The sequence below is a fragment of the Pleurodeles waltl genome, chromosome 1_1, assembly GCF_031143425.1.
Source record: "Pleurodeles waltl isolate 20211129_DDA chromosome 1_1, aPleWal1.hap1.20221129, whole genome shotgun sequence".
Taxonomy (NCBI): Eukaryota; Metazoa; Chordata; class Amphibia; order Caudata; family Salamandridae; genus Pleurodeles; species Pleurodeles waltl.
In genome coordinates, this window is record NC_090436.1 from 851,279,802 (window position 1) to 851,306,734 (window position 26,933).

Genomic DNA, 26,933 nt, shown 5'->3' on the forward strand with positions numbered 1-26,933 from the left:
CTGTATCAGGTGATGGGGCTTTCTCAGGTCCAGTGGCGGTATGCCACGTGCCTTGTGCTGGACCTGGATAAAGTGTTTGATACTTTTCAGCTGGGACTACATATTCTCGACATTAACAGCTTTTGATATTACAGGACATATTCAGTCCTTGATATTCATCCTTTACATGGATCCAACAACACAGATGAAGATTGACCAATTTGTATCACTCCCCACCATTAAGTTGAGCAGAGGGACACATCAGGGATGGCCACTGTCCCCACTATTATTCGCTTTAGCCATGGAGCCACTGGCACAGAGACTGAGACAACAAGGGCACGAGTGGGTATCAGGATGGAAGGGGAGCTCCATACAGTTTTGCTATACACAGCTGATATGCTAATCTATGTCCAGGATATACAGGAGGGCATTGCACAGTTACAAAACACCTTACAGGAATTCAGGGCTGCATCTGGCCTGAGTGGAGTTAGGCTAAGTCATGCTTATATCTGTTGAGCTTGAACTACCCCCACATCAGTTTATGGTAGACAGACAGCCACTCCATTAGGAACCCTGCACTTTCTGATATCTCAGAATCAATAGTTATCATGCCACGCAAGACCTGATAGACAACAATGTAACAAGAACTATTGCATCCCCATGGTTGCAGATGATGTTCTGGGGCACACTGCCCCTTACAGTCCAAGGTCGGGTGTCACTGGCCAAAATGGTCATATTCTCCTGACTACTTTACTACTTGCAGAACTTACCAGTTCAAATCCCAAGGTCCATCTTTCACACTTTACACATAACCCTGGGGGGTCATTTGGCATGAGGGACGCCACCAGGTTGCACTCCATAAGTTAAAATTGCCTATTCACAGGGAAGGCCTAGTTGCACCAAATTTCAAACACTATTATTTAGCTGCACAGCTGCAGTGGCCTGCTTGCTGGCTTGCAGGGTGCCAAATGATGGAGCTGAGTTACCCCACTGAGGTGCAAGCAAGCAACGCAATCCTTCAGCTCTTTCTCCCACACATATGTATTCCACGAAAGGCCGACTGTATACTGCAAAATGCAAACAACTGCTTTCTCTGCAGCTTACTTCTCATGCCTGCTCCCCGGAGATCCCAATACATCCCTTGGTGATGTACAGGGGGACACAACACTAGCTATTATGAAGGACACAGAAGTGGATGCACCAGGAGCACTCTTTGAAGAGGAAGTGTGCATGTCTTTTACACAGCTGTGCGATGAATACAATCTACCAAGAGGACATTTCTTGGCCTATGGCCATTTAATGGCAGAATCAGAAAGACTGTGGGGTATCACAGACTTGGAACCCACCCAACACCCTCTTATCCATATACTACACATAATGGGAGGCCGGAGGAAAGTTGTCCGCTGGCTCACTCAAGCTCTTGCACACATGTCAAGAGACCCGCTGATTTCGCTTTGTAGATAGTGGGAAGGGAATACAAGCGAGGATTTACAGACAAAGATTGGGAGGCTGCACTCTTGTACCTCAGGAAAGTCTCCCAAAATGCAAAGTTTCAATATATTCATTTCAATATCCGGCCTAGAGCTTATCTCACACCCGCCACTCTGTCCTGCATGTTTGGCTCCTCATCAACTTGCCCTTGATGTCAGCAGCCAGGGGCAGACATGATCCACATGTTCTGGGAGTGTGAAGTATCCCAATCGTTCTGGTCTACAGTGTACACTGCATTGGAGTCTATCACTGACTGGACAGGTATGTGCACAAAGGAAACAAGCACAAATGGACTATTCCAACACCCAAAAACAGCGAAGGCCACATCCCGCTTCATAGATCTAGCACTGCTAATAGCGCATAGACTAATAGCAATGCTTTGGAAAGCCTCATCCTTACCAGGTCTAGTTCACTGGTGTGCTGCAGCTTTAAGATTGGGATGAGCAGAAGCAGTAGTGTTGAGTTGTAAGGAAGCATGTGGCTTGCAAAAATACCCAATAGCAGCACCCTGGGAGACCTTACTCCTAGAACTCCAACCGTACCCAGATGATTTGTTTTGATCCCTCTACAATCTTTGTTTCCATCACATTTTAGAATTGCAATATATGCTTCTCTTACTGCTGAATGTGTATAGCTCATTTGTAGGTATTTACATGTTGTTGTGTGTTACAAAAAATTACATCCTACAGCCTTTACTTACCCCAGCAAGATTGTCACACAATTCACTTTACTCTGACTGCAAAGTGAGAAGACTTTGTAAAGACCAATCCCCATGTTAAAAAGCAGCAATTTATCAGAAGAGATAGCTTGACATTTTAACTCTGTCTTTGAGGCGCAGCAAATGTGGTAGATAAATGTAGAATTTAACCAGTGCCACAACACTTGTTTCTAGTCCAGGGAAGACCTGGCCTGGCAGTTCGGGCTGGACTGTTCCTAAAGGGAGCTGGGTCAAGACTGATTTGCATAAGGCTGGGTCCAAATTGGAGTGGCGTGGCAAGCAAAAAAACTGATTGAATAAACCCAGATCAGTGACTGAGGGTGAATGTTTGATTTGTTCTGCATTCCGTCTATAATCTGTTGTTTTTGCTTTTAGAAAGTTGGCCTTTTTCTTGCCTTAGCCATTTGGTGCCTGCAGCCTGTCTCCGGGCCCCATGACTGGGAGCAGTTGACAGTTGGGCTTTGTGTATCCCTTCTAGACAGCCACACACACAATGAGGCACTTAGGTGTGACTGGATGGGTCATCATTGGCTGGATGGGATGGAGGAGCTGAGCCCAGCCCCGCTTACACTTAAATAGGTTGTGTCCTGTCTCCATACAAAGGGCTGCATACCCCCTGTAGTTAGCCTGGAGCCAGGGCCAGGAAGGAATATTTTACATATTGCCTCTAATTTAAGCCTGACTGCTCTATGTCAATCTACAAGGGGGGGTGAGCATAGGTTAATTTGGGGTTGGCGTGTGCCTCACCATGACAAGGATTGTGGTTGCTTCTTAACCAGGGCTCACAGCTCAGTCAGCCAACAACTCAAGTTCTTACACAAATATAACATCACTTTTTATTTATTAAGAGAATGTATGTAGTTATTTATAAACATACAGTAAATGGTGTGAGCAAAGTTAACCATAACCTTCCTTTAACTACGTTTTTTCATTTAATAAACGTATACATAAATATTTACAGAAAACCATTAATGGAAAATACTTTATAGTTAAGCCTCAAACCCAAAAAACACCACATTTGGACAGCTATTGGGAGCGGCACAAACAAATGCCCCAAATGTCCCTACTTCGAATGTACTTTTAAAACTCATGAGATCAAAAGGTCCAATGGTATCCAAAGCGCAGAGAAATCAGAAAAAAAGAAACACGTGTAAGTTGTTGATTTCCCTGTGGGAACAAAAGAAAAGCTCTGCAAGAGCCCTGATTTTACCACAGGGCAACAAAATAAAACAAATACCTGCCAGAACTAAAAAAAAGACTGGAGGGGCACACTTGCCTTGGTCAAGGGAAAAAGTCACAAATTATTGATCTTTTCTGACAATACACCTGTTCCTAAATATTGTGGGACATCTACATGTAATAGTTTGTACTACAGCACTTAAACATTGGTTATGAGGATATATGATAACATCAGTAACACCGTCTCTTATTATATGATCTTTCACTTTAGGAGTGATCCTCACTCTATAAACGATAGCTCTCTTCCACATGTATTTCTGAAAGTGGACATAGAGGCTTATTTCAGTACCCTATGTCCATGTCATTCCCTGCTACCTGCTAGGCAAGATAACGTAAAAAGGAGCATTGTTGAAGGCCATGCCTCACACCCAGAAGCCATCAGGCATGGACAAGGATCATGGGAAGTGCCTGGTCCTAGCCACTTTTCAAGGATAGCTTCCTACCCAACATGTTAAGAACGGCCAAAGGCCATACCCAGAATGCTCTCCTAGTAGGATACTATCATGGTGTGATTAGAGGCCACATCCCACATCAGTGGATTCCAGGATCAAGGAAATAGTTGCAAAAGGCAGTCAATGGTCACTGTCTGCATCCAGAGGTTGCTGGGCACAGCTAAACACTGTGTCTTTCAGGCTCTGAGGTTGGGGCAACTGGGCACAATGCATGGTCAAAGGTCCTACCCAGTGCCTAGAGCTTACTAGGCATGGACACCTGCTGAGCCTACTGGATTCTGCAGCGGTGTAGTGACACAGAGCATGGGAGGAACCAGTAAAAAATGGGTCATTTCGATCCTGATGCTAAAGATGTGTACTAAAGAACTGAGCTCTACTGCACTTGACTTCTACTGTCTCACACATTAACAGTCCCTATATCTGATGACTAATGCTCACACTTCTTAATGTGTCACCTCAATAGCAATTGATGGAGGCCCATTTGTAAACAGACAAACATGGTAACTGACATCTACTAGTTTTAAAGAGATCATTATGGGAATACAGAGAATTTTATTGGCAGAACATTTGGTAGTTGAAAAACCTTAGCCTGTATTTTCTGGACTCCATAAGAACCTTACTCAGATTCATTCTTTTGTGTTTTCCCAGCTTAATAACTTGTGCAAAGAAAAGACCATTATACCTCTCAGTTGTAATACGAATCCTTTCACTGTCACTGGAATTAAGGCTTTCATTCTTCTCATGGAAATATTTCTCCACACATTGCTCCTCAAAGTCATGTAGTTTCTTCAGCTCATCATCACTTAAGTACAGTTCTGAAAAAAGGCACACAGATAGGAGATATCAGAATGCCTTACTCATGCTAACACATAATTGTTCACCACATGTGGGCAGCTAATTCACAACTCACATATTTGATTCTTTGTGTTGTAATTATTTTATTATATTATCCACAAAAGAGAGACAACAATACAGAAAGGGGGGGATGAGCACGAGTCATCCTTTGCAGTCTTATTCAACATTGTGTACAGAGGAGGAAAAAGGCATATATTTATACATATACTTAACTCTGATATCTATAGTCTTAGTAACACACCATCCGTCGTGTTCTCAGGAGGTAATAAGTCTGAGGAAAATCGAGGTAACAGTGGCCAGAGGGGGGGAAGGTGGGGGTGGGTGAGGCCGGGGCGGGTTGGGGAAACATGCACATATTTGATTCTTGAATTGCTCCTGCACTCTATTTTGCTCTTCCCAATTTAGAAAGTGAGTAACAGACATTTGGATAACAGGAATCCCCTCATTTGTACTGCTGACATATTCCAGTGCAGAGAATAACATTTTGGTTTGCTCTCTGTTTAAATTAGGTTTACTATTGTGTCTTACTCAACAAAAGCAAAGCATAAGGTGGCTACAATAAATTCAAAACCAAGAGGTTGGAAACACCTTGACATGGAGAGTAAAGAGTCCTCTTATTTTAACTAAGGATGCGCACTTCCTGATCTCACTACATGACTTCAGAACTGTTTCAAGTTTAATTTTTATTGCATCAGTTAATTAAAACCATATAATTAACGAGCATTTAAAACAAACTAAAAACTTCAGAGTGATTATAAATGATTAGCAGAATTAAAACAAATACCCATAGACAAGGATTAAATGATGATATTCCTCAGTGGAATATACTGTAGGGCAGGTTACATTGTCTGGAGGTTCTACACTGGCATCGTATCCCAACACAGAGAGAGAGAGTACGTTATTCCATACTTAGTTAACGACCAGCATCAACGGTGTTTGGAGGACCAGCAAGGTGGAAGGGTTTCTGATAGAAATTAAAAGGGTGTCAACTGGTGAGGAAGATAATAACCCTAGCCCGCTATGCCTCCAATATAATATAATACTCACACCCCAAAAATATTCACTATTTATAAGCAATGCACATGATGTATATCAGGCATTACAGGAGAGCCTGCTGGCTTCTCCACAAGGTCTATAATCAAATCAATTTTCAGAACTGATTATTCATTATAGCCTCTAAGAGGCCACCAACAGACTTGAGAAAGATTCTCCAGCAACCGTGGACTACCTTTCCCACCCAGCTATGGGCTGTGACATTATCCTGCAAACACATGGCGGCCAAACCATGCCCCTCAGCATCGGCTGTACAGTGAAAAATGCATGGCCTTACACACCGAGCACGTCCTATCCTGGTGGAGGGAGACACATCAGGATTACCTTCGAAAGATGTCTGCAGCTGAGTAGTTCTAGCTGCTACTGACAGCAGTTGGTCAGTTTTAAGGCTCCGATGACGCTATGTATGTAAAAGGCAGGATGAATTCCCTTGACAAAGTAAGTCTAGAGAGCGTACTCATGAAGGAGATTACAAATGGTATTGTTGACTCTACAATTACTATCATGACCATTGTCCTTTCAAATTTCCAGTGCGTAGCTACAGGGATCATCCTTTCCTATAGCATTATGGAGCTAGATATGATTGAAAATTGGTGTAGGTCACTATGATTGCTGTTTAAGTATGTGTGTGTGCATGAAACCACATTACACAAAGCATGCCGTGTTTTTAACTGTGCTTTTAAATGAGTTGTTTAGCTAATTAAGAACATGATGTTGTGTAGCCATGTTAGCTCTAGTTTTATACATGTTATTTTAGCAAACTAGGCCTGCCGCTGTGCACTTTAACCTAGATATATTTTATTCAGCTTCGTTTTTATTATTTTAACAATAGCCACATTTGCAGTCTTGTTTTATTTTCTCTATCTAGCTGTTCTTTGCCTAGGCCAGCACTGTGTTCTTAAACAAGATATTTCTTTCACTCTCTGCTTTTCTCAAGGCTGCAGTAAGATCGGTTGCCGGCAAAAGTGGTATGCTTTGTCTCTAATGTTCACAGAAACATACACACTCCTATGTGGTGATCCTTTCTTGGAACATCAGCTGTTTTATTATAAAAACACTTCTTTGACCCATGTATGTTAGAAGGAGATTCCAGCCAGATGACCACAGCAGTATGCTGATTGCTGAGTGCTTTGATGCAGCTGCTTATGGAGACTACAGGCCTCTTGCTCAGGTATGAGGGATGATGTTTTCCCAGGGGAACTTGAAGGGCAGAATTAGAGCTTAAGATGCTGTGCTCTAACATAGTCTAGGTAGGAACTATTTAAAAAAGAACTTAGGGACAATATGGTAGCAATATTTTTATGTTTTCCTCTCCTTGTCAGAATTTTAACCCTGTCATGCTTCATCGTCCTAGTTATTGCAATACATTATTATCTAAGATGCAGGTGCTTCAATAAAAGAACTATACTCTGCCTCTGATTGTCCTTGCATATGTGAGACTAAAGTAACTGAGAGAAATGGATGAGATCTGAGTGACCACGATTTCCCTGAGGAGTCATTTGTGTCATGCGCTCGGTTGATCAATCATCCCTGCTCTTGGGTGGAGATGAGGCACTGCGAGCTAGCCGGAACAAAACCCGGATTAGGCCGACAGGTCTCATCTGGCGTGGGTTCAGACTCAGTCCCCTGAAGTACAAGTGATTCTGCTGCCCAAATCAAGCATCCTCATTAGAATAATGAGAACCTAAGCAACAGTGACAGTGTTGGGATCTCACATGTGTGCATGCCTTGACGCACAAAAGTAGCATGATGTTGCACCTTGAAAGCAGCACAATTTTGTATCTATTGTGAATATATGATAAATAATATCTCCTCTCATTGAAGCTAAAAAGAGGAACTTTTTCTGAAGAATGATCTGTATTAGTGTGCATGCTTTTTTTTGAGAATGCGATAGTGTTGCACCATTAGTATAATAGAGAGGTGGTGATACTAACCATAGTAGAGCGGAGTTTAGATCTTTATTGTTATTGAAGAAAGCCCATTCACCCTTAGAGGCACTTAGTAAGGCTGAAACATGTCTGCTCTGCTTACAGAATGTGTTGAACCCACTCACTCACTATACGTGCAGTGGGTGATGATAAAAGGATGAAGCACGCCACAAGTGACATCTGTGGGTGAGGATCCTAATAAAAAATCCAAGAGATTTCAGGGTCTCACAATCCCCCACCTATAGTATCTAGGGTACAGAAAAGATGGAACAACGCTCAAAGATGGATTGTATTGTACAGCCTTTCACAATAATAGATAAATAAATCAATCTGGGATTTGTAAAGCACGGAAAATTATCTGTGATGGTCTCAAGGTGCTGAATTATAGGCATGAGGAGATTAGGTGATTTGCCTATAATAACGAGATGTTGAGCCAATGCCGAGACTTTAACCAGGTTCCGCCAGCTCCGAAGTCTGCAACTAAGGCTGTTATGCCTTACTGGCTCCCTCCAGAGAGGCTGAGGGTACCCTTATGTTCATGGCTTCTCATTCTTCATTTTTGTGACACATTAAAATGCATACAAACATAAGTTCAAAGCTTAAAATCAATACATGCTAAGCATATTCGTCGGTCCTAGCAGCCACTATGTCCTTTGTCAATAAGTTTTTTAGAACCTGCAAACAAATTTTACAACTTGATAGTTCAACATAGTATCCTCTGGGTTTCGACAGGCAATGATTGCTTGCCTGCAACTTCTTATCCCTTGGCTTTAAAAAGTATTTTCAATAGTTCACATCCTGTTTGTTTTAATCTTGGTCAGATGCAAATCAGGTGTATTAGGTCCTCTTTTGGCTCCTCACACAGTCTGCTTATGGTTCCTGAATTTGCCGAACAAGGTGGTTGCCCCACTAGCAACAGGAATGGCCCTAGCCTTAGGACCAAAAATATCCATTTTGTAACTGCTGTATAGGTGGATCCAAAGTATGGTGCCGATTTCAAGGAATTATACGCATTGATCAACATCCAGACATTTGATTGCTTTGCCAAAACCAGTTTGTCCTCGTAATAATTTCTTTCTCATGGAGTTATTTAATGTGTTAAAGCCACATAGGTAATGATGAGGCCCATAAGGTTGCCTATGCACTTTCCCAGATACGTTTTAAAGGGAGTCAGTGGAGAGCTTGCAATTACCGATCACAGTATTTTATTAATAGTGCATTATTCAGAATGCTGGAGCCTGTAGCAACACCTGATAAAGGCACACTGTCTAGAGATGACGTGCTTATTAATGTCAAATTCTAAATGAATCCGAGTCACTGATGCTGCGCTTTGGATCTTGAAGACTTGTCTGTATGTTTCGATTATTATTCCCTCAAGCAAGGCTATACCCTACACTTTGCAGAGCCTCACTTCCATAAGTGAAAGTTGCAACAAGTTTTGGGAGCCATAACTGTCAACGCTGGCATTAGTGTTGGTCTGTTTAAATTGTTATATAACGTATAAAACACAGCTGACAGGGCATTTCCCTTTCTTGTTAGATCGTGCTTTTGAGGTAGAAAGGCTCCTTTATTATCAACCAAGAACCAAGTATTTATGGACATCCATTCGCTAAGGAGTCTGTCCATTTAAAAAACAGCTTCTGGTAAGATTGTTACGCAATTGCCATGACTTTAGTATTGTTCCTGTTGATATCCAACATGTTTTCATGGGTATACTTAGAAAGTGCATCCACTAAGCACTGTAGGTGTGTTACCTTTACATCGCAGGCAGTACTTTGTGAATCACAATAGAATCACAATAATATGTGAATCTTTATATCACAGGCATGTTTTGCTACTCCTATGTTAAGAAACAGGGCATACCAGCAAGTCTATCACAGCTGTAAAGTGACCTAAGCCACTAGGAATTCCAGGTTTGCTGCATCCGTAGATCGGCCAATAGTTTCAACAGAAGGATGACAACAATGAATTCAAATTCAAGTGACCCAGGTCGCTTCAGTCTTGAACCTCTTCCATCTGGAAGACTTTGGGCCTCATTACCAGTTTAACAGTTGGACCGTTGGACTGCCATGATGGCGGTCTTTGGAATGGCACCAGGCCGATGGTCCTAAGACTGCAGGATTACCAGTTCCCCATGGGGCTGGCATGACTGGCAGGGGGAGATGAGTGCAGTTCTGCACAACGGGCGGACTATGTCCATGCGCCACGCTGTGCACGGGACACAGTGTGTCCCTGAAACTCACATTTTTGGGGGGACCTACATTGGCCCCAGCCTCACCCTCCATTGGGCTGTACCCTTGGGGCCCCTCATTTTGGGCCCCTCACCTGCCTGACTGCCAAGCTTTCCATGGTGGCGGGATCTCTAACATTGACCGCCGCAGTCAGTACTACTGCACTAACTATGGTGGTGCAAGCGGTCTGCTGGCTGTCATCTGGTGGTCTGACCGCCAAACTCGTAGTCCAGCAGGCCGACATCCAAAGCTACAGCGGTCAGACCGCCAAACTTGTAATACAGACCTTTGTCTTTCCAAAACTAGACAAAGTCAAAAATTAAAACCTTTGACAGGGCCAACCCACTTGGTGTATCTGACCGTCCCTTTTTTGTAGTGAACCTGAAATTGCACCTAGGTTCTTGGTAACCACAAACTGGTACCTTGTCTCAAAGGTTAAAAAATCATATCATTTTGCCATCCCTTTGCTCAAAACATTTTTAGCTTTTTTCTAGAATGGGTTGGGAATGTTTTTGATTACAATTGTTGCTACAGATCAAACTTAAAACGCATTTGTCTGAGGAATTGCTTTCTTCTTGTGACATTGCTACTGGGGAGTGCAGAGTGTCACTGACACCTGTGTTGAGACCTTACCAGGGTGTGTTTATTAAGTTGGTAAGAGCTGCCATTCATAAATTATGAGCATACTTTCTGACAATTTCCAACTCCAATTAGACTTCATCAGACAACACAATCCACCACCACATTCCTTCATACCACACATCATGCACATCACACCGTATAACAAACAACTTAACTTCATTAGGCAACAGTATCAAAAACCACACCACTCTTTATGGAGACTGAAATATTTTGATGGCTTTAGATATATATATAGGTTTTAAAGGATGCTTTCAGGACTTGTTAGGGATGTCATTATTTCTTGTTATGTTATTTAATAAGTTGGTTTATGAGTTCATACTCAGTCCCAACATTTGATTTTTTAATTTATTGCATCATGTTAATTTCACTCTGTCGATGATGAAGATTTCATCATCATGGCAATTTCCTTGATAGTTCACATGTAGCTTGGTTATGACCTTTCTTCATCCACTTGCATTATTACTATGTGAAATGGCAATAACGATCAAGACAATGATTGAACTTTATCTTTAAGATAAAATACAAGATACGGATGATTCAATTAACCCCATATCTTTCCTCCCCAATGGCAATCAATCATTTGGGAGGCAAACGACTAAGAAAAAAAGGCAGGGACGCCTAGACCTGCATAGGAATCATTACAAGAGTCTGTAGGAGCTCCTTCTTGCATCTCACACTTGATTAATCAAACTTCATCAACCATGGCTGTCTGGAAATTCACTAGGTGCAGTATGTCTAATGTTAAAAGCACCTACTCAGCACAGTTGGTTCTTAGACGCCTCAACATAGGGGGTGAGCTTTAAAGATTCAGATAAGTCCAGTCTTCTAACCAGACCTTTACGCACAAGCAGGGAATATACAAAGATAGTAGCCAAGATCTTGAAAAACAAACAGAGATAGAGCAAAGGAAGCCACCACATAGCACAGTCTACTTCGAAATATTGTCAGAAAGGTATGAAGCCAGTAAAGCAGGTTTGGAAGGAATGCTTTTCACCCTCTGAGGTCCAGGATAATTCACATGAACCCACAGATCCGAAAGACAAATTTTTTGCCACCCAATTTCTGTATTGGATTCCAGGGAGTCTGCAAAGTTCAGGATGAGATGAGTAACCGCTTGCCCGAAATACAGTACAACACGTCAATGATATTAATTCATTCATACATAGTTACCGCATACATGTCAAAGATGTTCTTACTTTACAATCAATCTGTACATGAGACACCTGGAGCAAGTGCGGCACAGGAGGGGGACGGTAAGCAGATGACGGAACAAGACACGACTACTGCAGGTGAGGCTGGGGTAAAGGCAACCGGAGACGGGGCAGAAGTGGACGACATGGACGGTGGGGGGGGAGGGCTTAAGAAGCAGCTCCCTTATATGGGCCTCGTGATGCTGTTAGGTTCACATGTGGCTGACAAGACAAAGGCTAGGATTTGGCGGTATGAGTATGTGGATGTTTCAAGCTACTCCATAAGGACATACAGGCAAAGAAGGGCTCCAAGGATGAAGAGTGGTAATTTGCTCACTGTCCCTGGGTACCGATAACTATGGACAACTGGACCTCGGCTTTTCTGATATATGCCAGTATATGTTGCGAGAAATTTCCAGACAGGGCCATTGCAATGTTTAAGTACATGGATATTATACGCAAGGCCCAAATGCATTTTGGGGGGTTCTCTTGGCTGAGCTATGATGAAGAGTTTTGGGCATGGGTAAGTGTGAATTCAGCCAAGCTGTGGGGGATGTGGACCCAGAATTGTGGATGCAGTGGATGGCTTCATTACACTCTGCAGCATCAACACATACCGTTAGTGGCCTACCGGTGGTATATAAGCCTTTTCAGTCCCATCCTGCCCAAGGGGGGGTGGTACTGTACAGCAACCCCAGACACCTACCTCAGGGGCCTGTTGGAACTTTAATGAGGGTTTCTGCTCGAGATATCCATGTAAATTCAAACATGAGTGTTCCAAATGTGGAGGAAGACATCCAGTCATGCAGTGTTTTTCGCTTGCCAGCCCAGCCGAGCAGTGAAGAACAGCCAGGGGTAAAGGGATGCAGGGGGCTCCTGTGCTGAAGTGCGCCTATGCCAATTAAGCTGGAGGTCTTGCTGGAGTGGGGTTTCAAGGAAGGGTTTTGGATAGGCTATCAAGGACTGAGAAGGAACAGATGGGCGGACAATTTGCAGTCTGCCAAAGAAATGCCTCAGTGGTGGCAGATAAGTTGGCTAAAGAAGTGTCAGAAGGCAGAATTGTGGGTCCATTTTTTGAATGTCTTCTGGAGAATCTGATGATTCCACCTCTGGGTGTTGTCCTCAAAAAGACTAGAGGTGAGTTTTGCCTCATCCATCATTTGTTCTGGCCGGAGGAGGTGTCGGTGAATGACTTCATCACGTCAGAAGACACAAGGGTGGTGTACGCATCAGTGGACGATGCCATTCGGCTCGTGCGTGCGTGTGGCAGGAGATCTGAGCTGGCAAAATGTGACATTAAAGTAGCTTTTTGGCTCCTGCCTATCCTCCCTGAGGATTTTGCAATACTGGGCATGTAGCTAAATGGGGCAATATATATGGACAGAGTACACCAATGGGTCGTGCCATTTCATGTGTGCTGTTTGAGCCTTTTAGTACTTTCCTGCAATGGGTTTTCGTTAAGGTGAGTGGGCATCGGAAGGGGACAAATTACTTGGACGATTTTCTTTTTGTGGGTAAGGCTGGATCCGATTCCTGTAAGAAGGCTTTGGCAGGGTTTGAAAGGCTGGCCAGGAGGTTGGGGTACCTTTGGTTCTGGAGAAGACGGAGGGCCCCAGTTGTGTGCTGACATTCTTGGGGATAGAACTGGACACGGAAGGCTTAATGGAGAGATTGCCGGCTGGGAAGGTGGATGAGATTCTAGAGGTCCTGAGACATATCTGGTCCTTGCATAAGAACAAATTGCGCATGGCACAACAACTCCTGGGTTTTCTCAATTTTGCATGCAGGGTAGTTGCGGGGGCAGAACACTTTGCAGGCGGCTGGGACTAGCTATGTCTGGTGCCTTCCTCCCACACCACAGGATTCGTGTGTCAGTGGGAAGGAGAGAGGACATCAGGGTGTGGGAGACATTCTTGACACAATTCAATCGGGTCTCCGTGATTTTTCAGGAGGAGGACACAATATGGCAGGTTCAGATATTCTTGGACGCAGCTGGGGCCTGTGGTTTTGGACTTTTCTGGGATAGGTTGTTGTGTGCAGAGACATGGCCTGAACATTGGATGACACAAGGCAGGAGCATTGCTTTTCTGGAAAAAAAATTCTCTACTGGTGGCCTTGCCATGTGGGGGGAAGAGCTGGCCAAAAGGACTGTAGTGTTTCGATTATTGAGGTGTTTTATGCTCAGATGTTTAACTTTAAATGTCATATTTAAAGCAGCATACATTCCTGGGGTGAACAATGCTATTGCAGATTCACTGTCTCATTCACAGTGGCAACGATTTTGCATTTTGGTACCATGAGCAGAGCGACACAAGACAGCAGTCCCAGCAGACATTTGGGAGTGGGGGGTGTGATCCTCATTAGGCTGGTGGAGATGTCATTAGCTGAATCCACTCAGAAGAGTTATCGACCTGCATGGTTGGAGTTTCAGAGTTTTTAAAGTCTTGAAGGGGATTTTTTCATGCAAGACAACGGCAAGCTTGAGTTCCGGGCATTAGGCTTTGTAGTGTTCTTGATACAGAAAGGTTTGTCACCCGCCACAGTTGGTGGCAAGTTGGCTGGTGTTTCCTTTTATGAGAAATTGTTTACTGGTTGCGGCCCGGCCAAAGATGATATTTTGGGGAGAATGCTGAAAGGATGGGGTAGGGCCAGAGTGGGGATGAGAAAGGCGGCGAGGGAACCTATCAAATTTAACTTACTGTTGGAGCTACTACATGTGTGACCGGTTTCTTGTACAGATGCTCTTGAAATTGCGTTGTTCAGATTGTGCATGGTGTGGGTGTTCTTTCGGTTATTTCGGGTGTCTGAACTTTTGGGTGTGGATAAGTCCATAGGAGTGAAAGTGGGAGAAGTATGCTTGTGAGGGGGGTGATTGGGCATATGGCTTAGAAAGTCAAAAACTGATCAGTTAGGAAAGGGGAAAGGGCTGTGGTTGCATAATGGTGGAGATGCAGCTGCTTGCCCTGTTGTGGAGTGGAATAGTTTTCAGTCACAAGGGGTGCCAGTTGGGGTTGTTTTTTTTACTCACTTGAATTGAGAGAAGCTCACTGCATTTCAGTTGTTGTCTGTTTTGCGAATGGCAATGTGACAGATTGCGAGACAGGCACAGTGTTATAGCACTCATTCATTCAGAATAGGGGCTGCTGCAGCAGCAGCTCATCTAGGTTGGGACAGGGCACAGATTAGGCAGATTGGTAGGTGGAGAGCTAGATGCTAGGAGCGATATGTAAGGTCCTGATCTGGGGGGAACATGTACAAGGGGGTAGGAAGGTTACAAGGGTTCGAATAGAGGGGGGTGGGTTATTGTAGATGTTGTACTAAAGTTTGTTCTCTTTGCAGGTTGAGTGAGTAGCCCCAGGAGTGAAAAAATAGTTATTTGGATGGTTGGGCATTTGTTCATACACTGGACAGCAAAGTATGCGGAGAGGCAGATTTATGGACACTCCTTAGGACTGCTGAGCAGCCATCATGAGGTTTTGTGGTGGGGGAAGAGCGGTATGAGGTGGGGTAACTTGCTTCCTTTTTTAACATCTGGGATGCCGAACTGGGGTTGTCCTGATCTTCTGCTATTACACATGGGGGAGAATGATCTGGTCCAGCTTTCACGGCTCACCCTACTGCAACATGTGCAGCGTGACTTGGAGTTGCTTCATCAGAAGATGCATGATACATGCTTAGTATGGACTGAGTTTGTGCCTAGGAGGAAATGGAGAGGGGAGTTGAAACATGGGGCTATGGAAAGGGCTTGGATGAAGCTCAATCGAGCCATGAGGGTTTTCTGCTGGAAGCATGATATTAAGGTGCTGAAGCATGAGGAGATTATAGAGGAGGTAGGGCTTTTCAGGAATGATGGTGTGCACCTGTCCGAGTTGGGCAATGCATATCACTTTACAAAGGTTCGTTTAATTTTGGGAGATTTGTTGGGGGGGAAGATGTGGCTCAAGGAGATAGTGTAAGATTGTGCAATCTTGCAGCGGGTTCGCTGGAGGGCATCAAAACGCCTAAAGGGTTTGTGCTGTGTGGAGGTAGATAGGGGAGGGTGAAGAGTCAGATGTGGGCCTGGCCACCCTTTCAGGGGGGAAAAAGAAGCAGGTGAAGGATGATAGTGTGGGGAATGCCCAAAGCAGGAAGTGGATGAAAGGAAAAGGGGGATGTGTGGGTGATGGAAGTGGAAGATGGGTGAACGGAGAAAAAGTGAGGTAATTTGTGAAAAGGATGACTGGGGAGAAGTTTCAAAAGGGTGGGGTTTTAAACTTTAGAATTGTTTTTGAGCATGTTAAATTGTATGTATAAGATTAAATCCTGTCCTAAAGTGCCTTTTACACTATGTAAACCTGTGTCACTGACTGTGTCCTGATGGAGGGGCCCGTGGAGAGCAGACGCAGTCTAGTCTCTCCATGGGAGCTTTCGGGAGGGGAAGTGCGACACGGTCGACAGGACTGGCAGGGGATTTGTGGGGCAGGGATTGAAAGCGGAGGTTTTTATGGGGGTTTAGGGGAGGGTCCTGCCTCTTCCGTGCCAGCCCATCATGTGGTCTGAAGTTTGGCCACCCACCCGCCCTGTGAAAGGGAAACAAGAACGGTAGGAGAGCGGTGTTGGTGGTTGGAGTGAGTGTTTGTCGGGGAGAACGCCAGTTAGGGCAGGTTGCTGACGGGGTTCGGAGACAGTAGATGGGGGAGGGTGGAGAGTGGAGAGTCAGATGCGGGCCTGGCCACCGTTCCAGGGAGAAAAAGAAGCAGGTGAAGGACGATAGCGTTGGGGATGCCCGAAGCAGGCAGGGGATGAAAGGAAAAGGGGATGTGTGGGTGAATGAAAGTGGAATATGGGTGAACGGAGGAAAATTGATGGAATGAGTGAAAAGGATGACTGGGGAGAAGTTTCAAAGGGGTAGGGTTTTAAAAGTTAGAGTTGATTTTGAGCATGTTAAATGTTATGTATAAGATGCAATCCTGTCCTAAATAAATGGCCTTTTACACTATATAAACCTGTGTCACTGACTGTGTCCCAATAAACCATGCCCCTGACATTAAGACTGGAAGGCACGCTGTTTACAGTGAGCACCTGGACGCTGCCACAATCTTTACCTCAAAAGCCTATAGGAAAGTGTTTATAGCTGCTTGCCTTCCAGGATCATGTCTTGAGGGTGGTCTTGAGAAATGTGGTTATGTTGCTCTTTGGTTGCCAAATAACATTTTCAGCAACTACTTTTTGGTAAGCAATGCCACATCCTCCTCCTAGAAACTAAGGCCCATATTTATACTTTTTTAGCGTCGCATTTGCGCCGCTTTTTGACGCAAAATCAGCGCAAATTTACAAAATACAGGGGCATATTTATACTCCGTTTGCGCCGGAATTACGTCGTTTTTTTTACGCAATTCCGACGCAAAACTAACTCCATATTTATACTTTGGCGTTAGACGCGTCTAGCGCCAAAGTCCATGGAGTTTGCGTCATTTTTTAGCGTGGACACCTACTTTGCGTTAATGATATGCAAGGTAGGCGTTCACGTCTAAAAAATTGACTCCGAGGCATGTGCGCCGTATTTACACTCCCGGGCAAAATTCACGCCCGGGAGTGGGCGGGTCAAAAAAAATGACGTACGGCCGCTTTTGCGCCGTTTTTTAGCGCCTGCAAAAGGCAGGCGTTAAGGGACCTGTGGGCTCTGAAGGAGCCCAGAGGTGCCCTCCCATGCCCCCAGGGACACCCCCTGTCACCCTTGCCCACCCCAGGAGGACACCCAAGGCTGGAGGGACCCATCCCATGGACATTAAGGTAAGTTCAGGTAAGTCATTTTTTTTTTTTTTTGTGGCATAGGGGGGCCTGATTTGTGCCCCCCTACATGCCACTATGCCCAATGACCATGCCCAGGGGACATAAGTCCCCTGGGCATGGCCATTGGGCAAGGGGGCATGACTCCTGTCTTTGCTAAGACAGGAGTCATTTCTATGGGGGTTGGGAGTCGAAAAAAATGGCGCAAATCGGGTTGAGGCGAAAAATTTGCCTCAACCTGACGTGCCCCATTTTTTGACGCCCAAGCCCCATATCCCCCTACGCCGGCGCTGCCTGGTGTACGTCGTTTTTTTCCACGAACACCAGGTAGCGCCGGCGGCTAACGCCAGCTAACTCCGGCTAACGTCATTGATTAAATACGGCGCCCGCATGGCGCTTCAGAATGGCGTTAGCCGGTGCAAATTTTTTTGACGCAAAACTGCGTTAGCGTAGTTTTGCGTCAAAAAGTATAAATATGGCCTACAATTGCATTTTGTAAGGTTGCGCCGACTTTGCATCAAAAAATTACGCAAATGCGGCGCTAAAAAATTATAAATATGGGCCTAAATCCCTGTTGTTCCCTCCTGGGAACACCCATACTGACACAGGGAAATACTTGCATTGGATTCCAGTTCCTCAACTATTTTGGGGCCCTCCATGCTCTTTGCAGGAGGGCCCCCTTCATGTTTCGTTACACTGGTCGGCACCGTCAGTAAATTATCTGAGGAAATACTTTCTCTCTATAAATCGGGAAGATATGCTAGTGAAGTAAATCAAACAAATGATTGGCAAATGCTAATGCGAACTGCATTTCTGGGATTTGGCCCTCAGATGCCTATCGATATGACGCTTGGCAATCATTCGGCTTTAGTACATCTTACGTTTTAAATTGACTGAAGTAATCAGTAGTATAACACCTAAATAGCCACTAGATGGCAGTAAAGGAACATAAGTACAGTGCACAGTTTACAGTTACGAGCGCAGAAAGTAATTCGACAACCAATATATGGTTGGCTGTTTTCTACTGTTTAAAGCATACATTACTTGGCAGGGCGAGGTAACTAACAATATGACACGGACAACAAACAGCTTGTCAACTGTAGGAATTTGGGCAGAATCGCCGGAACCCATTTTTATCTAGCTGGTCACCTGTTCTGTTGATGAGCGTTATGAATGTGGGTGGGCACGTGCGTGCAGTGAGAGGAGATGGGCACCCTACAAACGTGCTAATGGACATGCTGATTTTCCTCTCGAAAATAAAGAAGCTTCTGCAAAGCCAATAGGTCTGGCCTTGCCAAGTACACATTTTTTTAATTGATTTTTACAAGGTTGCTTATGCGCTCATTTGGAATATGAATTAAGGCCCGTATTTATACTCCGTTTGCGCCGAATTAGCGTCGTTTTTTTCGACGCAAATTCGGCGCAAAACGAACGCCATATTTATACTTTGGCGTTAGACGCGTCTAGCGCCAAAGTATGGGCAAATAGCGTCATTTTTTGGCGTGAACGCCTTCCTTGCGTTAATGAGATGCAAGGAAGGCGTTCCCGTCTAAAAAAATGACGGCGACGCAAATGCGTCGTATTTATACTCCCGGGCAAAAATCACGCCCGGGAGTTGGCGGGTCAAAAAACCCCGCATTTGCGCCACTTTTTAACGCCTGGGTCAGGGTAGGCGTTAAGGGGCCTGTGGGCTTAAAATGAGCCCACAGGTGCCCTCCCCTGCCCCCAGGGACCCCCCCTGCCACCCCTGCCCACCCCAGGAGGACACCCAAGGATGGAGGGACCCACCCCAGGGACATTCAGGTAAGTTCAGGTAAGTATACATTTTTATATTTTTTAATTTTTTTTGGTGGCATAGGGGGGCCTTATTTGTGCCCCCCTACATGCCACTATGCCCAATGACCATGCCCAGGGGACATAAGTCCCCTGGGCATGGCCATTGGGCAAGGGGGCATGACTCCTGTCTTTACTAAGACAGGAGTCATTTAAATGGCGTCTGGGCGTCGAAAATAATGGCGCAAATCGGGTTGAGGCGATTTTTTTGCCTCAACCTGACTTGCCCCATTTTAAGACGCCCTAACGCCATTTTCCACCTACGCCGGCGCTGCCTGGTCTACGTGGTTTTTTTCCACGCACACCAGGCAGCGCCGGTCTGCTAGCGCCGGCTAACGCCATTCCATAAATACGGCGCCCGCATGGCGCTTCAGAATGGCGTTAGACGGCGCTAAATATTTTGACGCTAAACTGCGTTAGCGCAGTTTAGCGTCAACAAGTATAAATATGGGCCTAAATGTTTTAAAGGAATACAAAGTCTAAAGGTGCTTACATGTGTTTGCAAACCCTAAAATGAAAACAGAGATTACCCCCCCCCCCCTCACACACACACACACACACACACACACACACTGGTACTAGAGTGGGCATATATACATATTTGGCTCTGTTCACTGTGAGCCACAACGTTCTGAGTATCCATAGCAGAAATCCAATAAAGCAAAAGACAGCATTAGACAAAACACTGTGTTTTACAGCCACAATATTCAGAGAAATCTGTGCAGCCTTTTCTTTTATTGAAATTCTGTTGTGGACATATTTGCTTCAGATTTACGCATGGCATTGTTAATGCTGAATTTTACTAATATTAATGTATTCTGAATGTTGAATCTGCATAGAAAATGAATATAGAAAAATAATACTCAACTTTGAAGATGTGCCTACTTGAGTGGCTGTAAGTAACCACAAAGTGCCCTTATTAATTGCTTATTAATATGAAACGACATTCCCATGTTTAGGTTAATGTAGTAATGTGCTATATTAATGATTACTTATTATGTATCTGCTATATTAATGATAGGCCTTAAGTTGGTGAGTTCTTGGGCCTAGTTGCACAGCCTCATCTTAAGTTGCACCACTTAAATAAGTCACATAAAATGATTGCGTAGAGAAATTAATATTTGTATTTTTTCACTATATTGACCCAATGCTAGTAGATGATTTTCTTTCTCGTGAGAACTGCTTACTAGAATACGCTGTATTAGCTATTGTTACAATGTAGATTTTAGTGTGTGTGAAAGCGATGTTCCCAGGAGCTAACAATGGATGCACTGATTGGAGTACAGAGAGATACAGAACCTGACAAGCGCGACGATGGGAACAGGAGAAGGGGTGAAAATCTGATTAATGTATGGATTCCCTTTGGGAGCGGATGGACATTTGGAGTTTGGGGTCTCTGAGCTCACAATTTAAAAAAACATATTTTAGTAAAGTTGATTTTAAGATTTTGTGTTTGAAAATGCCACTTTTAGAAAGTCAGCATTTTCTTGCTTATACCATTTCTGTGACTCTGCCTGTTTGTCGATTCCCTGTCTGGGTCAGTTTGACAGTTGGGCTGGTTGCACCTCACACTAGATAGTGACACAAAGGGAGCTGGGGGTGTAGTCTGCATTTCTTGATGAGCTATCTGTGCTAGGAGGGAGGAGAGGGGTGGTCACTCACACCTGAAAGAGCTGTGCCTGCCCTCACACAATACAGTCTCCAACCCCCTGGTGAGTGTCTGGGGCCTGGCCTGGGCAAGGCAGGATTTCACATTCAAGAGAGAATTTGCTTTGAAGTAGGCCCACTTCAAAGGAGAAATTGGGTATAAGAAGGGCACCCAAAACCACAGACTTTAAAACACTTCTGAAAACCAAGAGGAACCTCTGACTGGAGAAGAGCTGAGGAAGAAGAGCTACCCTGCCTGTGACTGTGCTTTGTGGAGCTATCCTGCAGTTGCTGCTTCTGCCAGAGTAAGAGGGCAAAGGCTGGGCTTTGTTTGCCTTCTATCTTGTGAAGATCTCCAAGGGCTTGATTTAGGTCTTGCCTCCTGTTGTTTGAAGTCTCAGGGACAGCAAAGACTTCTCTCTGCCAGCACTTGGGGTCTCTGGAGAGACTCTTCCTCTGCCCTGTGGTGCCCATCCAGTTCCTGAGACCCTGAAAGGAGAAGCTGGCAGCCTAAGAGGAAGAAATCCATGCACAGAACACTGTGCGGGGAAAAGATAGACGCAAGTCTGATCTGCGGCTGAAAAATCGACACATCGCCGGCTTCGCGGCTGAAAATCGACGCTCGCCTGCAACGCGACCGGGAGATCGACACACAGAGCTGGGGAAACGATGTGCAGCATCGCTGACGGAGGCTGGTGAGATCTCAACCTGCGCTGCGTGGTTTTCAGATCATCGTGCGGCTGGATTTCCAACGCAAGTACAGCTGGGTGTGTAAAAACAACACAAGGCCTGCCCAGACCAGAGAGTGCTGACCAGATCGACGCATCGCTCTCCTGCGGAGAGAAGAAATGTCGCACACCGACCGACAAAAGGAGAAACGCGCAAGCTCCCGCTCGTAAGTGAAAATGACGCATCGCAAGCCCTTTTTTGACGCACACTCACCCGTGTGGGGTTATTTTATGAAGCACCCAAGGTACATTTTCATGCCAACAGTGTTAGTATGTGTTTAAAACTACATGAAGACTGGTTTTGCTTTTTAATTGATAACTTGACTTGTGTATTGAGGATTGTTGTCGTTTTGGTCTTGTTTTGCTTAGATAAGTATTTTCTGTTTTTCTAAACCTGTGTTGTGCCATTTTGTAGTGTTTTCATTAAGTTACTGTGTGTGTTGGTACAAATACTTTACAACTATCACTCTGAAGTTAAGCCTACTGCTTGTGCCAAGCTACCAAGGGAGTAAGCAGGGGTTAGCTGAGGGTGATTCTCTTTTACCCTGACTAGAGTGAGGGTCCTTGCTTAGACAGGGGGTAACCTGACTGCCAACCAAAGACCCCATTTCTAACATTGGTGATCAGCGGTTGGGATTGGACATGTATTTGTACTTGACATACAGTAATTAAGTGTACACTACTGTTTTGAGTGCAGACCACTAGGTGACGACATACTATTTTGTCTTGTAACTTTTGCTTTTTCTCTTTTTCTTGGATTTTTCCCTACATCAATTTTTGTGGTAATCTTTGATTGACTTCTGAACTTCATTTGGGAACTTGATTTCTGCCTTTTGAAACGTTGCACTTTTGTTGACTTTTCATCATGTCCCAATCTGGAGATGCATCAGTTGGAGCTGCTTTTGACCTAGAGAAATTGGATAGCTATACTAAGGCTCAATTAAAGCTGTTTTGTAAAAGTTTTGACTGTCCCATTAAGAGCTCATCCAAGAAGGAGGAACTGCAAAAGGCACTGCGGGTATGGGTGACGGCCAAGAGCACTGAAGGGCACACAGAGGAGGAGGAGGATGAGGAGGAGGAAAAACATTCCATACACAATGGTATTGTGGGTGGGCCTGTTATGTCCAGGGAAAGGGTCTCCAGGGCAGGTAGCAGGGTCTTATCTAAGAGTCTGACCCCTGAAGAACTGCAGGACAGACAGGCAGAGAGGGAGCACCAGAGGGAGTTGGAGAAAATGAGGATGGCCATTGAAGAGAAAAAGTTGTTGTTGGCTCATGAGCTCAGCTTGAGGGAGCTGGATCAGAGGAGCAAGTCTAGTAGGGATGGTGGCAGCCACATCACAGTGCAGCCTGAAAGGAGGGTGCGCATTCCTAAAGTTCTTGTGAAGGATTATAAAAGGGAGGACGGCATATACTTGTGGTTTAAGGGGTATGAGTCTGCTCTCCATGTGAATCTGGTCCCTGAAGCTCATTGGGGGGCGGGTCTGTGGAAGCACTTTGAGGTAGAGAGGAGGAATACACTGACAGTCTTAGGGGATGCTCAGAATCTCACCTACACTATCATGAAGGATGCCCTACTCACAGGTATGGTCTCACCCCTGAGCAGTATAAGAATAAGTTTAGGTCCTACAAGAAGAAGGAATCACAAACATGGCTGGAATGTGTTGATTCTTATTGCAGGTCACTGGATGGTTGGGTGAAGGGCAGTAAGTTAACTAAGTATGAGGGGCTTTACAATCTGATTGCTTGGGAGCACTTTTACAGTTTATGTTTTCAAGAGCTGCACCAGCACATGATTGACAGCAAGCTGACAGATCCCAGGAAGCTTGCCCAGGAAGCAGACCGCTGGGAGAGCACCAGGGTGGGAAGTAACGGTAAACAGATGGAGTTCTCTAAAGGACCCCAAACTGATTCCTAGGGTAAGGATTCCCAACCCCCCAGTGAGAAGAAGCCATGGTTCTCCAAAGGGAAGCCAGTGGCAGGTGGTCCCACACATAAGTGCTATGCATGTGACCCGGTGGGTCATGTGAGGGGGAACCCCAAATGCCCCAAAAGTACATTGGCACCCACTGGCACGCCATCCCAGGGTTTGGCCAGTGTAGTGCTTGGGGAGGAGTTGGAACAGCATCCTTAGGGGATCCTCAGGGGCTCACCTACTTTATCATGAAGGATGCCCTTCTCACAAGGTATGGTCTCACCTCTGAGCAGTTTAAGGACATGTTTAGGTCCTATAAGAGGAAGGAATCCCAAACATGGTTGCAATTTGTTGATTCTTTTTGCAGGTCACTTGATAGTTGGGTGAAGGGCAGTAAGATGACAATGTTTGAGGGGCTTTACAATTTAATTGCTTAGGAACACTTGTACAGTTTATGTTTTTCAGAGCTGTACCAGCACCTAATTGACAGCAAGTTGACTGACCCCAGGAAGCTTGCGCAGGAAGAGGACCACTGGGAGAGTATCGGGGAGACCACGCCAAGGGTGGGCAGGGTTCCTCTCAGAAGAAAGGAAGGGGGAAAGGGTAAAGAAGGGGAATTCTCTAAAGGGCCCCAACCTAGTTCCAGGGAAGGATTCCAGCCCCCCAGTGAAAAGAAGCCATGGTTCTACAAAGGGAAACCTGTGAATGGGGGACCCCCCACGTAAGTGTTATGCATGTGACCAGCTGGGTCATGTGAGGGGGGACCCCAAATGGCCCAAGAGTACACCTGTACCCACTGGAGCTCAGTCCCAGGGTTTGGCGAGTGTAGCGCTTGGGGAGGAGTTGGTTCCAGGTGGGTGGGAGCCAGCTGAGATGACCTTTGTCTCACTAGGGGACAGTGAGATGGTCCAGAGAAACCTAGTGCCTGAGGACACTAAAAAGTACAGGCAGTGGGTGACCATTAATGGATAGAGTGTGGAGGCTCTGAGAGACACAGGAGCCAGCGTGACTACAGTGAAGAGTCAACTGGTGTTTGAGGAGCAGATAGATCCCCATGTACTCCACCATGTAGTTGCAGTGGCCAACTCAGAGCGCCTGTTCCAAATGGCGCAGGATCCCTCTGAATGGGGGGATCTCATGTTCCTTTAAGGTAGCTGTAAGTCCAACCATGCGTGTGGATTGTTCGCTTGGCAATGACCTGGAGGATTCTCCTTGGAAGGAGGTGGAACACAGGTCACACTTGGAGATGTTAGGTCTGCCTGGGTGGGTATGCGTATCCACCAGGTCACGGCCAGCCCGTCAGGGTGGTCAGGAGCCCCTGGAGCCTGAATCAGTGGCCCAGGGGACCGCCAAAAAGAGGAAGGGTAGGGGGTATGGGAATCCAGCCCAAGAACTTCACACAGTCCAGGAGGAGGCGGGCCTGAGAATGATGTCTCAGAGCCTACAGGGGAACAGATGGCTGAACTGGGGAAGGTCACTGAGCTGTCACATTGGCAGCAGGAGGGGCGCACCAGGGAGGCATTCGGTGAGGTACAGTAAACATGCCCTACTCTAGTGGGTTTGCGGAAGCAGGCTGCAGACCAGGCGGCTGGCAAGGAGCCAGGATCTCACCTGATTTAGTGGGATGACGGGCTCCTGTATAGTGAGCCTAAGGTTGCAGAGCCTTGGTCAGCCCTGTGCTGGTGGTACCCCAGTGCTTCAGAGCCGTCTTACTGGGTCTGGCTCAAGATGTGCCTTTAGCTGGACATCTGGGGCAGGGCAAGACCCTTAAATGGCTTGCCACCAACTTTTACTGGCCCCTATTGTGCTGGCACTCAGATGCTTATTGCAGGTCTTGCCAGACTTGTCAGGCAAGTGGCAAGAGTGAGGGGAAATGTAAGGCTCCCCTCCTACCTTTCCCAGTGGTTGGTACCCCCTTTCAAAGGGTCAGTATTGACATTGTGGTTCCGAAGACAGCCATGGGCAACAGGTTAATCCTAGTCTTGGTGGACCATGCCACCAGGTACCCAGAAGCCTTTCCTCTAAGGTCATTCACTTCCCCTGTGGTGGGTCATGAATTGATGGGGGGGTTTACCCGCATGGGATTCCCCAAGGAAGTGGTATCTGATAGGGGTACTCACTTCATATCTACGTATATGAAGTCTCTGTGGCAGGAGTGTGGGGTAACATATAAGTTCACCAGTCCTTACCACCCCCAAGCAATAGTCTGGTTGAGAGATTCAACCGCACCTTGAAAGGCATGATCATGGGCCTGTCAGAGCCCTTGAGGCAGAAGAGAGACATCCTCTTGCCATGCCTTCTGTTCGCCTACAGGGAGGTGCCTCAAAAAGGGCTTGGATTTAGTATTTTTGAGTTACTGTAGGGCCACCCTGTTAGGGGACCTTTGAGTCTGATAAGGGAGGGCTTAGAGAAAGCCCCCAGTAAACCTCCCCAGGATGTATTTAGCTACATGCTGGCCTTTAGAAACCAGACTGATCACTTCAGGAGTCTCGCACAAGAGAACCTGAAAGCAAGCCAAGCATACATGAAACAGTGGTATGACCAGAATGCCACTCTGGTCGAGTTTAAGCCTCAGCAAAAAGTGTGGGTAATGGTGCCAGTGGGGCCCAGGGCACACCAGGACAAATGGACTGGGTCATTTGAAGTGGTGGTGCCCAAGAGCGAAGTCACCTACCTGATGGACTTGAAGACTCCCAAGAACCCCTTAAGGGTCCTGCATGTGAACTGTCTCAAACCACACATTGAGAGGACTGAATTGTCCATGCTTCTAACAACAAATGATGGGGTGGAGGAAGAGAGTGAGCCTCTTCCTGACCTCATGTCTGCTGAAGAGAAAGATGGGTCCTTTGTTGCTCCCTTGAATGAGTTGACTTCCAAGAAGCAAACAAAGAAGGTGATCTGGACAAAGGCTTGCCAGGCCGCTTTTGATGCCCTGAAGGCTGCCATGTGCACAGCACCTGTGCTGAAGGCACCTGACTACTCCAAGGAGTTTGTTGTCTAAACAGACGCCTCAGAGTATGGTATAGGAGCATTACTTTCACAGCTTAATGAAGAGGGCCTAGATCAACCTGCAGCTTTCATTAGCAGGAGGTTACTTCCCAGGGAATGAAGGTGGAGTGCAATAGAGCTTGAAGCTTTTGCTGTGGTCTGGGTGCTGAAGGAGCTAAGACCCTACTTGTTTGGGACTCACTTCTGGGTTCAGACTGACCACAGGCCTCAGGTGGTTAATGCAGATGAGGGGTGAGAATCCAAAACTGCTGAGGT

At 45.6% G+C, this 26,933-nt stretch overlaps 1 protein-coding gene across 1 annotated transcript in view; it reads right to left on the reverse strand.

Moving 5' to 3' along the window:
• TRPM6 (transient receptor potential cation channel subfamily M member 6) overlaps window positions 1-26,933 on the reverse strand; it is a 1,083,502-nt gene that overhangs the window by 275,967 nt on the left and 780,602 nt on the right. Inside the window, exon 25 of the mRNA XM_069229129.1 lies at window positions 4,562-4,694. Coding sequence (XP_069085230.1) covers window positions 4,562-4,694 — 133 coding nt within the window. The remainder of the gene's footprint in view (window positions 1-4,561; window positions 4,695-26,933) is intronic.